Source organism: Geotrypetes seraphini, chromosome 3 (genome assembly GCF_902459505.1).
Source record: "Geotrypetes seraphini chromosome 3, aGeoSer1.1, whole genome shotgun sequence".
Taxonomy (NCBI): Eukaryota; Metazoa; Chordata; class Amphibia; order Gymnophiona; family Dermophiidae; genus Geotrypetes; species Geotrypetes seraphini.
In genome coordinates this window covers 73718783-73731706 of record NC_047086.1, presented here as the reverse complement: position 1 = coordinate 73731706, position 12924 = coordinate 73718783, and the positions used below count along the sequence as shown (strand labels likewise).

The following is a 12924-nucleotide window of genomic DNA, read 5'->3' as shown; positions in this document are numbered from 1 at the left end:
CACTTTGGATGATGTGATATCAGATGGTAAGCTGCTTGAATTTTCACGATTGCAATACAAATTTGGTCTTAATAAATCACAAAGTTACAGATGATTGTAGTTGAAGCAGGCCATTCAGGAGGGGTTCCCTGGATGGAAAAATCTTACAAATCAATGTAGCTTGCCGATATTATGTTTTCAGATGGACTTTCTAGGGCACCAGGTCATCTGTGGTGTAAATTAATATCTGGATTTTTTAATAAGAAACCAAAAACTGGTCTTCGTGTCATTTGGAGCATTGAGATTAAGCATCAGATTACTGCATCTCAATGGCCACGAATTTGGACATGGAGGATGAGATGTACGGTGTCAGCATCTATGAGGCAAACTTGGTTTTTCTTATTACATAGAGCTTTCTGGACCCCTGTTTGTTTACATTAATTAGATAGTTCCAAGTCTAATAGATGCTGGCATTGTCATCTTGAAGCTGGGACTTTAGATCATTTACTTTACTATTGTCCCTTGAAACTGCAGTTTTGGAGGCCTATTTGGGACCAAGTAAATAATTTATTAGAGAATCCAGTGGCTTTATCTTATGATACTATTTTATGAGAGCTAAAAGTCAATTATCTGTGAGAAATAACAAGCTACTTTTTGTAATGACAGGGGTTGCCATGCAGCTTATTTTAAGAAATTGGAAAAACTGAGATAGGTTGAACTACACATTCTGGTGGGAATCCCTGTGTTATACTTATAAAATGGAACATTGCATGGACATACAACAGGGACGTTTTAAGAATTTTATGGATGTTTGGGAGCCATTGGCTAAATATTGTAAAGAGGAATAATTAATTTAATTTTATAGTCAAGTAAACATACACATCCAGGGGGGGAAAGGGAAGGGAATAAAATTGGAATTGATTCAAGGATTTTATGAATAATTTCATGAAGGTTTTATATTTGTTTATTAGCTGGGAGGGTGGGGAAATTTCATTATGCAGTAGTATTTGTAAGTTATGTTGCGCTTATTATGTAATGTGCAAATATGTGAATCATTTATTGCGCATTTGTAGTTTTAAAAATCAATAAAGAATTTAAAAAAAACAAAAGAAAAACTACTATGCCAGTGAAATAGAAAATAAAGCATTGGACAATAAGAAGAAATTACAAGGCAGGTAGAGACACACTCTGCTAATCACTATGACAAAATCAACATAATACAACTTTTTATAAGAACATTTTACTTAGGTGCAGATATAGTACCATTTTAAAATTAATGTATGTCATTGTGAATGGTTCTAAAGAGCTGAGATGAAAAGGTAATTCAAGAGCATCAGAATATCTTGTTCTCAGGGACATGCTGTGATTGGCTCTGAAAACAGATGGTTTCATTTGCTGAATGATCTCTTTCCAGCATGAAAGAATTCAATGAACGACCACATGCCTGAGCAGCATTTGTTCCTGGTCAGAAATTGATAATCAGATTTGGGTTTACTTATTATATCTGGCAATATGTATTCTTAATTAAGATTTGTCTCCATTGTTATTTCCAGTGTTCTTAAAATAAAATTTAACCTGCATTATCAATATTATGAAGAGAAATAAAGGGGCCTTTTACAAAGCTGCAGTAAAACGAGGCCTTAGCATACCCTTCTGTGGATTTTTTTCCCCATGTAGTAAGACCGTTTTACTGCAGCAGTAAAATGGATAATTTTCCATTTATTGAATTAAGGGTCATGTGATAATGTTGCCATTTAAAAAATATTACCATGTGAGCACTTACCGACACAAGTTTTTTTAGGAGTTAAGGGCTCTCGTGGTAATTCTGCACTAAACAGCACATTGTAGGGCTTCCATATGGCTCCAGAAAAAGGAGGACAGACTGAGCCATCCGGGTTTTACTTCCATTGCTTTTAAGGAGTAAAATCTAGATTCCTTAATATGTCCTCCTTACTTTCATTGCTTTCATTGGAAGTAAAATCCAGATGTCTCAATTTGTCCTCCTTTTGCTGGAGCCATAAGGTCAGTGGCGTAGAAAGTGGCAGTCCACCATGGGTGCACCCCTCCTGCTCTCTGCCCCCCATCCCAATCCTTTCCTTCCCCCCACCCCCCACCTTTATAATTCCAGCACGAGCAGCCACGAACTGGCTGCTCACATTGGCTTTGGCACTCTCTCTGATGTTTCTATATTTGACTGAGAACATAAAATGTAAAGTAAAAACATTGCATAAAAATCTCATAAAACATAATTACTGATATTTGAATCAAATGATAAAGAAGGGGATCACGAACAGATCAGAGAAGATTATCATGCCGCTGTACCAGGCCATAGGTACGCCCTCACCTGGAGAGTACTGCGTCCCAACACTGGTTGCTGTACATGAAGAAGAACAAGGTACTACTAGAGAGGGTCCAGAGAAGAGCGACTAAGATGGTTAAGGGGTTGGAGAAGCTGCCGTACAGCGAAAGAGAAACTGGGCCTCTTTCCCTCGAGCAGAGGAGATTGAGAGGGGACATGATCGAAACATTCAAGGTACTGAAGGGGATAGACTTAGTAGATAATGACAGGTTGTTCACCCTCTCAAAGGTGGGGAGAACGAGAGGGGCATTCTCTAAAGTTAAAAGGGGATAGATTCCGTACAAACGTAAGGAAGTTATTCACCCAGGGAGTGGTAGAAAACTGGAACACTCTTCCGGAGTCTGTCACAGGGGAAAACACCCTTCAGGGATTCAAGACAAAGTTAGACAAGTTCCTGCTGAACAAGAACATACGCTGATAGGGCTAGTCTCAGTTAGGGTGCAGATCTTTGACCAGAGGGCTGCCGCATGAGCAGACTGCTGGGCATGATGGACCACTGGTCTGATCCAGCAGTGGCAATTCTTATGTTCTTAAATCAAACATCAAAAATATTTAAATATATACACTGTGGAGGGACATAATTAAAAAAAACGTCTAAGTCCCCTTTTGGCCTAAGGCCTTAAACGTTGAAAATAGAAGCAGGGAAAATGTCCATTATCAAAAAAACGTCCAAAAGGAGGTTTTTTTTGGATAATGGCCTGCCTCTACATTCAGCTGTTTAAACGCCCAGTCCACTACCACGTCTAAACTTATACCCTATAATGAACCTAAAAAAAGCCTAAGCCCCAAACGTCCAAAACAAGGGCTTTTAGACGAAGGAGGAGCCAGTCCTTCGCCTCAAAGCTGGATTCTATAACCGGTGTCTGTCAAAAACAACACCGGTTACAGAATCCACACCCCCCCCTTACAACGATCGGGCCGAGAGCCCAAGCCCTCTTGCACCAGCGGCACCCCAATTATGTTCGTGGCAGGAGGGAGCCAAAGCCCAACTGCCCCGTGATCCCCAATCCCCCCGAGTCCGATGGGGCCAGGAGGGAGCCCAAGCCCTCCTGGCCACGCGAATCCCACCCCCTACAAGATTGGGCAAGAGGGAGCCCAACCCCTCCTGCCCAGATGGAACCCAACCCCCCCACCCCACTAAAATGCGGGCAGGAGGGATCCCAGGCCCTCCTGCCCTCGAATCAACCTCCCCCCAAGACCGTCCCCCGAACTTCCGATCGCCACCCCCACTGACCCGGCCCATGTGCTTAAGGCCCTACCCACAGGAGGAACCTAAGGCTCCCAGGCCTATTCTGGTTGGCCCAGGTGCCTCAGGCCCCACCTGTGGGCAGGGTTTGAGCTGCCTGGGCCATTTTCGGCCCCATTCCGGAGCCGGCTGGCCTGCCAGATGGGCGGGCTTTGCACCCATCCATCCGGCCAACGTTTCAAGGGTATGGGGGGGGGGATGGGGGTGGGGGGGTCGTGGGGTCGGCCGGAGGGGCACAGGTTGGCGGGGGGGACGATCGGGGGTTCAAAGGGCGGTCGTGAGGGGGTCGATTCGAGTGCTGGAGGGCCTGAGATCCCTCCTGCCCGTATTTTAGTGGAGGTGGGAGGTAGGGAGTCCACCTGGGCAGGAGGGGTTGGGCTCCCTCCTGCCCCAATCTTGTAGGGGGGGGGGGTTGCGTGGCCAGGAGGTCTTGGGCTCCCTCCTGGCTGGATCGTGGGAGGGGGGGGACATGGGTTGGAAAGTGCAGAGCCAGGAGGGCTTGGGCTCCCTCCTGCCCCAAACGTAATCGGGGTGCCACTGGGGCATGAGAGCTTGGGCTCCCTCTTGTCCCGAACATAGTCTGGGTGCCGCTGGAGCAAGAGGGCTTGGGCTCCCTCTTGCCTCGAACGTAGTCGGGGTGCCGCGGGCCAGAAAGGGCTTGGGCTCCCTCCTGCCCTGATCGTTGGGGGGGGGGGAAGGGTGGATCGCGGCAGGGGAGATGAGCCATCTCTCCTGCCGCAATCATTGCTGTAGGGGGTAGGCAGGTTTCTGGGGCCGCTGAGCTGATCGCAGCAGCCATGATCAGCTCAGCAGCCCCTTTTTCGGCACTTATACCTGTTTTGACTTGGTCTAAGTCAAACGTATAAGTGCCGACTAGGCAACCTGCCTAAAGTATTTGGTTATACCTGTTGCACATCTAGGTTTAGGTTGGCCCACCTCCCGCCCGCCCTTTCCCCTCCTCTAAAAATGCCTCTTTTCTCTCTGTGCGTATTAGAGGCAGGGGAAAGGGCCTAAGCTGGTTTTAGATACATCTAAAACCAGCTTTGATTATGGGTACTTGGACGATCAGGCTTTTTGATCGTCCAAGTAGCCATTTAGGCCACTTTTTAGATGCTTGGTTTTTTTTTTTATATGAGCCCCTTAGCGTACCTTAGTAAATGGAGGGCCCATGTATCAAAAGAAAAGTCTGCATCACACCTTTATCAAACCAGTGAAACTGATGGATGTCTATGAAACTGACAGAGCCCAATATATATGCAATATATGACAACACACCAAATCAAATAAAAGATAGCCAGGAGATATATTCATACAGGAATAGGTGAGCCAGATGGGGTGAAAAGGCTGAGGTGCTGGTATAGAGACCTCAATAAGGCCACTTTGTGGAACTAATAACCAAAGAATAGTAAAACATTACTATATAATAGGAAGTACAGAACATTTTTTAAAAATAAGCTGAAAAAAGCTGAAACAGTGAAAAAACTAACCACCTCCTTTCCTAATGAGTAGCGTGGGTTTTAGCTCCGGCAGCGGCATATCTAAATCCCGCCGGCCCCTCCCCCCCCACATAAGAGCAGGTGCAAGAAGCACACATAGGAAAAAACAAGGGTCAAAAGTGCAGTTTAGGGTTCCTAGAATAAGCAAAATATAGCACTAATAGTGTAATAGTTTATTAGCGATTGCAACACAGAGTGTACAGGTATCCGACAGTACAAGGACGCAAGGTGCACAATAAGTACAAAACTGTATGGGAAACTAAAACAGGCAGTATACAGAAAAATGAATGGGATATCTTTATACATTCCAGTCACAATCTGCAATTTTTTGTTCATTTGGGTACCATAGGGAACCCCCCCCATCACAATTCATGTTCTCGAACCACAATCACAGCGAACTCCCAGGGGGGGGGGGGAGAATGGACTATCGTTGCTATGTGGGGCTTTGGAAAGCGGCTTGTTACTAATAGTGTACTTTTATAAGCTGACAGAGAAAGAAGGCTGCAAACCACCAGCTAAGATACAGAACTGATTAACTTTAGGAACAGCCAAGGGAAAAATACATACACTGCTCTATACTGCATATATTTCCCTGCTGTTTCATTTTCAAACCATAATACAAAGCTTTAAATGAACTCTTACTATAACAGGCAACCAGTGCAACCTAGCATAGAAACATTTAACAGATTTATTCTTGTGTAACCCCAAAATCAACCTGAGTGCTGCATTTTGAATTAGCTTGTAACTTGTTGCACAGAGCCTTAGAACAACCTGCCGGAGTAAAGCTGCAATAATCAAAACTTGACAGAAGAAGCAACTGTGCAAAAACCCTGAACAAATCTACAGAAAAAAAAAAATTATTACAGTCCCCGACAGGGGACGTTTGCTTAGATTGCAACAGCGCCAACGGCGTGCAGCTGTTCGGTGCGCCGACAAAGGCGTGTGCGCCTTAGTGCACGCCTTTGTGAAGCGACTGCCGGGAAGCTGACAGTCCGCCGCTGCCCGCATAGCCACTGACTGTGAATAGCCTCACCCTCTCGAGTAGCCCCTCGAGGACACCAATGACCTGCACCGAACCCCTCTATTCTGAACTTCTCAAGCCTCCTCTCCTCCTCCTGGGCTAAGTGCTTGAGCGTGCCTCGCCCCCCAGAAGCGGCCGAGAATCCTTCCAACCACAGCACCCAGAGCCGACCATCGGTTCCTACCCTCCTGCCTGTTCCCACCAGCACCAGTGACCTGCCAAGACAGTACCCCGGCTGCTGGACGAGGGTCCACTCCGAGTGTCCTTCCATCTTTAAGAAAAAATACACTACTTACTTGGATTGGTCTGATTTGTGGTTCTAAATGTGGAAGTATATTGGTGCTTGTTTCCAAGGGGCTGGAAACATTCCAGTTGCAAGGCTGGCAGTGACCATAGAGTGAAAGGAAAGCAGAAGAGGCTGCAGTAGATATATAAGATGGAAGGCAGGCAGTGGGTCAGTATATTATGACAAACCCAAGTCCGTTTTGGGTTTTGGCTATGACAAACCCAAGTCCGGTCCAGGTTTTGCCACAGGGATAAGGAAGAAATACATTATACCCCTATGGAAGAAATCTGACCAAGTAGAATCACAGATTACAGAGCTAGCTGACTATTGCTCAGACATTGAAGTGGAGTTGGAAGAGACAGGACAGGAAAAGGTTAAGCTTGAAAGCTGCACACAGTTCAAACCTGTCCCTAAGCCTGCCAGGAGATTACTACTTTTCCAGCAGCCTATCCATGTAAGAGTCAAGGCTGGAAAGGAACCTGCACTTAGTCAGATGGAACAAGCTTGTGTGTGTAAGGCCCTTCCCCCACCTAGGCTGAGGGGGAGTGTCTCTCCACAGCTTAAACGAGGGCAGTACAGAACACTAGGGGGGCAAGCAGAGTGGAGGCAAACGGAGAGAGAGGTAAACCTGGGTGAGAGTCAGCCATTCTCTCTTCACCTGGAGGAGTCCAATAATACAGACTGACATATGATAAGATGCAGAGGAGCTTGCTTCTGCCTCTGAGAGTTAGGGAAGAAAACCCAGGGGAATGCAATGGACACAAAGGAAAGTCCGATAGGACCTGAGGTTATTTTCCATGGATGCTGAAATGCAGTGAGAAATATGTGTTGTGGCTTTGCTACAATCTCTGAGCCTCCAGAGAAGACAGTGTTTGCTTTGAAGGGGATTTGTATATCTCTCCTTTTATATTGAACATTAAGTTTGTGCCTGAGAGCTTTAATTTTGAGCCTAAGAAATGTTTGGAAGTATTTTCCTGTTAGCTGCTAGGCTGAGCCAGGTACGTTCCTCCCCCACAGGGTTTTTTTTTTCTTTTCTGGGCTTTACATGCCCATGAATTGGCACAGCTGCTGGAGCATAAGCAGCTTAGTGAATGTTCTAAATTGATGTTCTTAAACTACCTGCTCTGGTGAAGAGGACTGTGTATCAGAATACTGAGGAAGTCCAGAGGCAGGGGACTGAATGATAAGGCTTTACTTACAAAACCTAGACACTAGATTGGGAAGCTTATGTTGGCCAAAGGTGAATGATTGTTGGTTTTGAAACTGCTGATCTGAAGCCTATCTTTTTGCTTGATGAAACCAGTAACCATAATTTAATGCATTCTGACTTGGACTCTTCCCTTGCATGCCCTTATTAGGCTGATAAGAAGCCAGGCAAAGTCCTGAAGGGTCCCTTGGTGGTAAGGGACATGCTGGGCCAAAGAACTTTGTCACGATCCCGGGGGCTCGCAATGCAGCTCAAGAGCGCGGGTGTGACAATATATAGAGGATGGTTTCAAAGAAGAGCCCATCTTAGCAACCTGGGAAAGTGAGAGAAGAGCAAAAGCAGAAAGGGAGGCAGTAAGGGCCTGATTCTATAAATGGTGAGTAAGCCATGCCTGCTGCTTGGCATGGCTGTTAATCAACTGCTAGGTGCCACTTATTGAAACCTAGGCATGCTTGGGTATCACTAGGTGCCCTAGAGGTAGGTGCCAGTATATTAGACCAGGTTTTACTTTGCCTAAGTTACTAGCATCTAACTCAGATGCCTAGTGATGCCCGAGTCAACCATGCCTATTCTCCGCCCCTAACCACGTTTACTTTTCAGGTAGGTGTTGGAGGGTGCCTTCACACAGACATCATTAGACATCCTAAGAGTTCTGCACTGAAATCTTAATTGGCATTTTTTTATTTTGTTTTGATTGGCTGACAACTAGCACAGTCAATTACCACACCAATTTAGCCAATTTTGTTTTTTTAAGTTGAGTATAAATTCCGAATTTAGGCATTGCTAGGTGTCCTTGATTAGGGTGCCTAGTGGCACCTAATATGGATGTACTTTACAGAATCAGGCCTAAGAGTAGAACTTGGTAGAAGAGGAGCAACAGGAACAGGGGATGGGCTAAGAGGAGGATTAGGGCCAAAACCATGTCATAGATCTCCCTTCAAAAGTATTCTTCCTGTTATTAACACAGTGGTTTTACATTACATTCAAAAAAATTAATAACTCACATTTGCCAACTAAAGTTCAATACTGCTTTCAATATAAGATAACTAGATAGTTTTCATAAAATCCATAGTAAAAATATTACATTAAATTGTTCTTAGCAAAAGCTTCCTAAATAAATAGTCCTTCAATAATTTCCAAAATGTAAAATAATTAGATAAAAATAAAGAAAGAGAGTTCTACCTAGATGCTGTTCTCCGATATTTGATAACATGGGAAACTACTGAAGACAGCTTTTGTTTGTTGAGGTATTCTCTTGATTGAATTGAGATTCTGATTGTAAATGTTTTAGAAGTATTTTTTCTATTTATCTATGTATGTGTTAGTTCTGTGCTGATAATGCATGTTTTATATAAACCGCTTAGATTTAAGTGGGTTAGAAATGTTTTAAATAAATAAATGTAAGGACCCCAGTTTTCAACTAAATCTATCTTTTTAAGGTTAGGATATCAGTTTATTTAGCTGTAACATTAAAAGTTCCTTTTATGCAGGAAATTTTCTCATTTACTTGTATTGATTTGTTTAATTTTAATATTTATATTAACAGTTCTTGGACCTCTTTTTACAGAATATCAAGGCCTTATTGCATAGCAGACAACTCGTTTTCATATAAATGGACAGATATTTGCAAACTAATTATACATTTGTTTGATTTTTAATCATCTTGAAAAACACTGTGAAGCTGAAATAATCACTAAATGTTAACCATAAATAATACTGTTCATGCACTTTTAGAATTTTAGGTCTTTTTAATATAAGTACCCCACTGACTTGTATTCACTGCTCACATTTAAATGCAAACTGTTTCATAACAAAGCTAATTCCTCTTTTTATATGCTAGCTATTCATCAATTTATCAGATCTCAGCAGGTAAGAATAAGTACATTTCGATTCCATGACCCATGTTATTTTCCCTTAGCTCTTCTTTCTTATTCTGAAATTTTCAAAGTCTCTTTAATGTATAATGACCAAAATTTTACAACAATGCATCAAATGAATGACAGCTCTATAGCTATATCACAGAGAACTCTTCCCCCAAAATTCAAAATTTATCGTGCATTCCAGAACAATTGTGTCTTGCTTATGAGGGGCCGCTGACAAGTTCTCAGCTCAACCAAGAAGATAATGATGTGGAACCATGAAACTTAGAAGTTATTGCATACTTTTCTTGACACGTTTTATTTCATTTCATATCATTGAAACTAAAAGTATTTAAAAAATGTGGAATAACTTCATGGATCCACATTATTCTCTTCTTGGTAGGGCTGAGAGCTTTTGATATATTTGGGAAATAATAATTGTATAATCCGTTAGCTACTTACTGGTGTAGGTGAGCTGGAACCCTTGATCAGTATCCGATCCATTGGTGTTAAATTCTATCCACAAATGGTTTGAGGTGCTATTTAGGACCAATCCAATCATTTCAGTTTTGGTGAAAGTTCCCAGAAGTCGGGAAGAACTATCTTTCCCATCATAAACCTTAGTAAAAAAAAAGAAAGAAAACATATTAAACCAATTCTTGACCAGACAATTATTTGCTGTTCTTACAATGTCCACAGATATGGTTTTAAAATATCATTTGTCAAAGGTCTTCTTACTACTATTATTTCCAAGTAATATGACTTCCTTATTGGGAAAGAAATTATGATATGCTTTGTACAGCTTCAATAAATGGACCTCTAAGGTCTCAAGGAACATTCTTAACCATACCTTCTTCAAAGGAAATTATGCAATATGACACAGTGTGCCATAAGGAGTAGCCCCACATTCTTGAAGTCACACATTTGAATGCACAACTATCTCTACTTCAGAAAGTGGGTGAAAGTTTGGCTCTTATGCCAAACCTTCTCAACCCAGTCTTCAAGGTGCAACTAATCAGTTATATTTTCAGGATATCGTCAGTGAATATATATAAGATAGATAAGTGTCCACTCCCTCCTTAGTATGTAAATGTATTTAATGCATATTATGAGGGTAAATCAAAAGTAAAGGCAAAATACACCATTGGCTTTAATAGAAGTAACTGTGAGCAACTGAACATATCGCTCTTCCACTTAGTCCCCATGCAAGATGACACATTTACTGTATTATTCAACTAGCTTCTGCATTCCTGCAGAGAAGAAGTTTTGTGACTGTTCCCGAAGTCAAGTGAGCACCTCTTCCTTTACTTCAACATGCTTTGTCTTTTGCTCTTTAGATTGCAGTGATGCACCCATGTCCCATTGCTGGTGATAATTTTCTCCAGAATACTCAGATTTTCTTCATACCTTCTCAGGAACTGGGTCACAACCTCCACACGCTGTTGCTTGTGCAGATCAGTAAGCTGTTTGGGAACCCATCATGCACAGATTTTCCTGTATCTCAAATCATCATGCATTATGACAAAGCCAGATCCATTGCTGATATCCAAATCTGTAGCCAATTGAGACACCATTATCCCTCAGTCTTCTCTTATCAAGGCATCTGCCCTGTTGATGTGCTCTTGTATGCACATTGTTGATGGGCGACCAGAACAACCTTCATTGGTTACACCTTTCTTCACACTTTAAACCTTTTTACCCACTCATAAACCTTTCATTGATTCATGGTGCTATGTCAATACTGAGTCAATATCTGATCGATGGTGAATTTCCACAGGTTTTGAAGGGGCACATATACTTCTTGTAAGTTTATTCTATTCCTGCTTGTGTAACATATAAAAAATCTGCTGAAACAGTTTTCATTTGCCAAGAAGCTACAAGGTCTTTTCTCTTTGTGTTCTGAGCTCTGTGTCCTCATTCTGTTCTGTAGCTGATTAGTTTTGCCAAGGTTATATCCTCCTTATGTTATGAACCCCACATCCTGTGCTTTGGCTGAGTGATTTTGCTTCTTGTGAGTCAGGACTTAGATAAGAAACATTTGCTAGACTTTAGACAAAAGACAGTAGTGTATGCTATGGTTGTGGAAATTTCCCCTCCTTCCTCCCCTATGCTTGCTACCTCCTTCCCTTGCTTTTATGTATCCTTATTCCATTTATGGTCTTTCCTACAGTCATATGCTGAAAAAACTGACCCATGTAAACTGCTATAAATATGTATGTAGTACTCAGAATAAATGGACATCTCTTTGGAATAATAAGCGTTTGCATGAGTGTCCTTTCTAAAGAGACTGTCTCCAGATATATCTGAGAGACGACAGAATGTGGGCACGGCAGTATTGGGACCAGAACCGGACCAGGTCCGTTTCAGGTTTTACTCCCTCTGCCCAAAGAAAGTGCACTACTGCACATTGTTCTTCGATGGTGCAATCTTGCAATGGAGTGTCCATGTTTCTGATCTTGTGGCTGTCACTTAACTAAAGGCCAAGTACTGCACTATGCGTAGACAAACTATCCAACAGGTAATATATGAGTACATATGTTGCATTTTGCTAGCTTTGGTCTGGTTATTGCATAATTTAACAATTGCCTTTAATTCCTGCTTTGCCCTTGTAATTATGGATATCCTGAAAACCTGTCTTGATGGATGTGCCCCAAGGACTAGATTGAGGAGCACTGTTTTAAAGGAAGAGGCAACTAGCTAGTTAGAACCACACTTATATGGCAGCCAAACTTGCTTACTACATCTACTCTAGCTGCCATCAGCCACATGAATATTTGTGAATCCACGTGCAATTTTTTTTTGTTAGTTACCTTAGGATATATTTAAACTCCTGTATACTGTATTCAGTATGTTCCACCTCCACTTGTCTCTTTTGCTGTCTTTTAAGATATTCTTGTTGTCTTGTGTTAACATTGTAAATAGCATTCTATCCTATAATGTACATTATTATTTGAACATTTTATATTGTAATTGTTTACTGCTTATGTCTTTAACTTATTGTTCACTGCCTTTAGTGAATGTCTTCAAAAGATGGTACAAATAATTAATAATCCTTATCATTATAATAATCAGGAAAATATTCTAGGGTATCCCTAATATTTTGGGAATTTTACAGCTCTATTTGAAACAAAATATTAAGATATAAATATTTCTTTAGAAGTTTTATTAACCCTACCTTTTAAATTGTTATTAATATACGGGGGGTCTATTCTGAGATGATCAGTGTGTATGGGAGTGGGAGGTGAAAGCCATCTATTCTAATCCCTTTTGTCAGAATCAATTAAAGGTAGCTCTGAGATGTTAAAGCTGAGCTGTCGTCTTGCATTCTTGATAATAAGCTTGATAGTAACTTTGATTTTCAGATCAGATATAGTAAAAGGAACACACCATTTGATAGCATATCAAAAAGAAAAAAAAGTGAAATGCACTGTTCATTTTTGATTCTCGAGTGCTCAGAAGTATGTCTTTCAG

The 12924-nt window shown here is 41.8% G+C and overlaps 1 protein-coding gene across 1 annotated transcript in view; it reads right to left on the bottom strand.

The window, feature by feature from the left end:
* The window catches only part of CSMD1 (CUB and Sushi multiple domains 1), a 2397241-nt gene that overhangs the window by 667373 nt on the left and 1716944 nt on the right, over positions 1 to 12924 (bottom strand). Inside the window, exon 23 of the mRNA XM_033936341.1 lies at positions 9916 to 10072. Coding sequence (XP_033792232.1) covers positions 9916 to 10072 — 157 coding nt within the window. The remainder of the gene's footprint in view (positions 1 to 9915; positions 10073 to 12924) is intronic.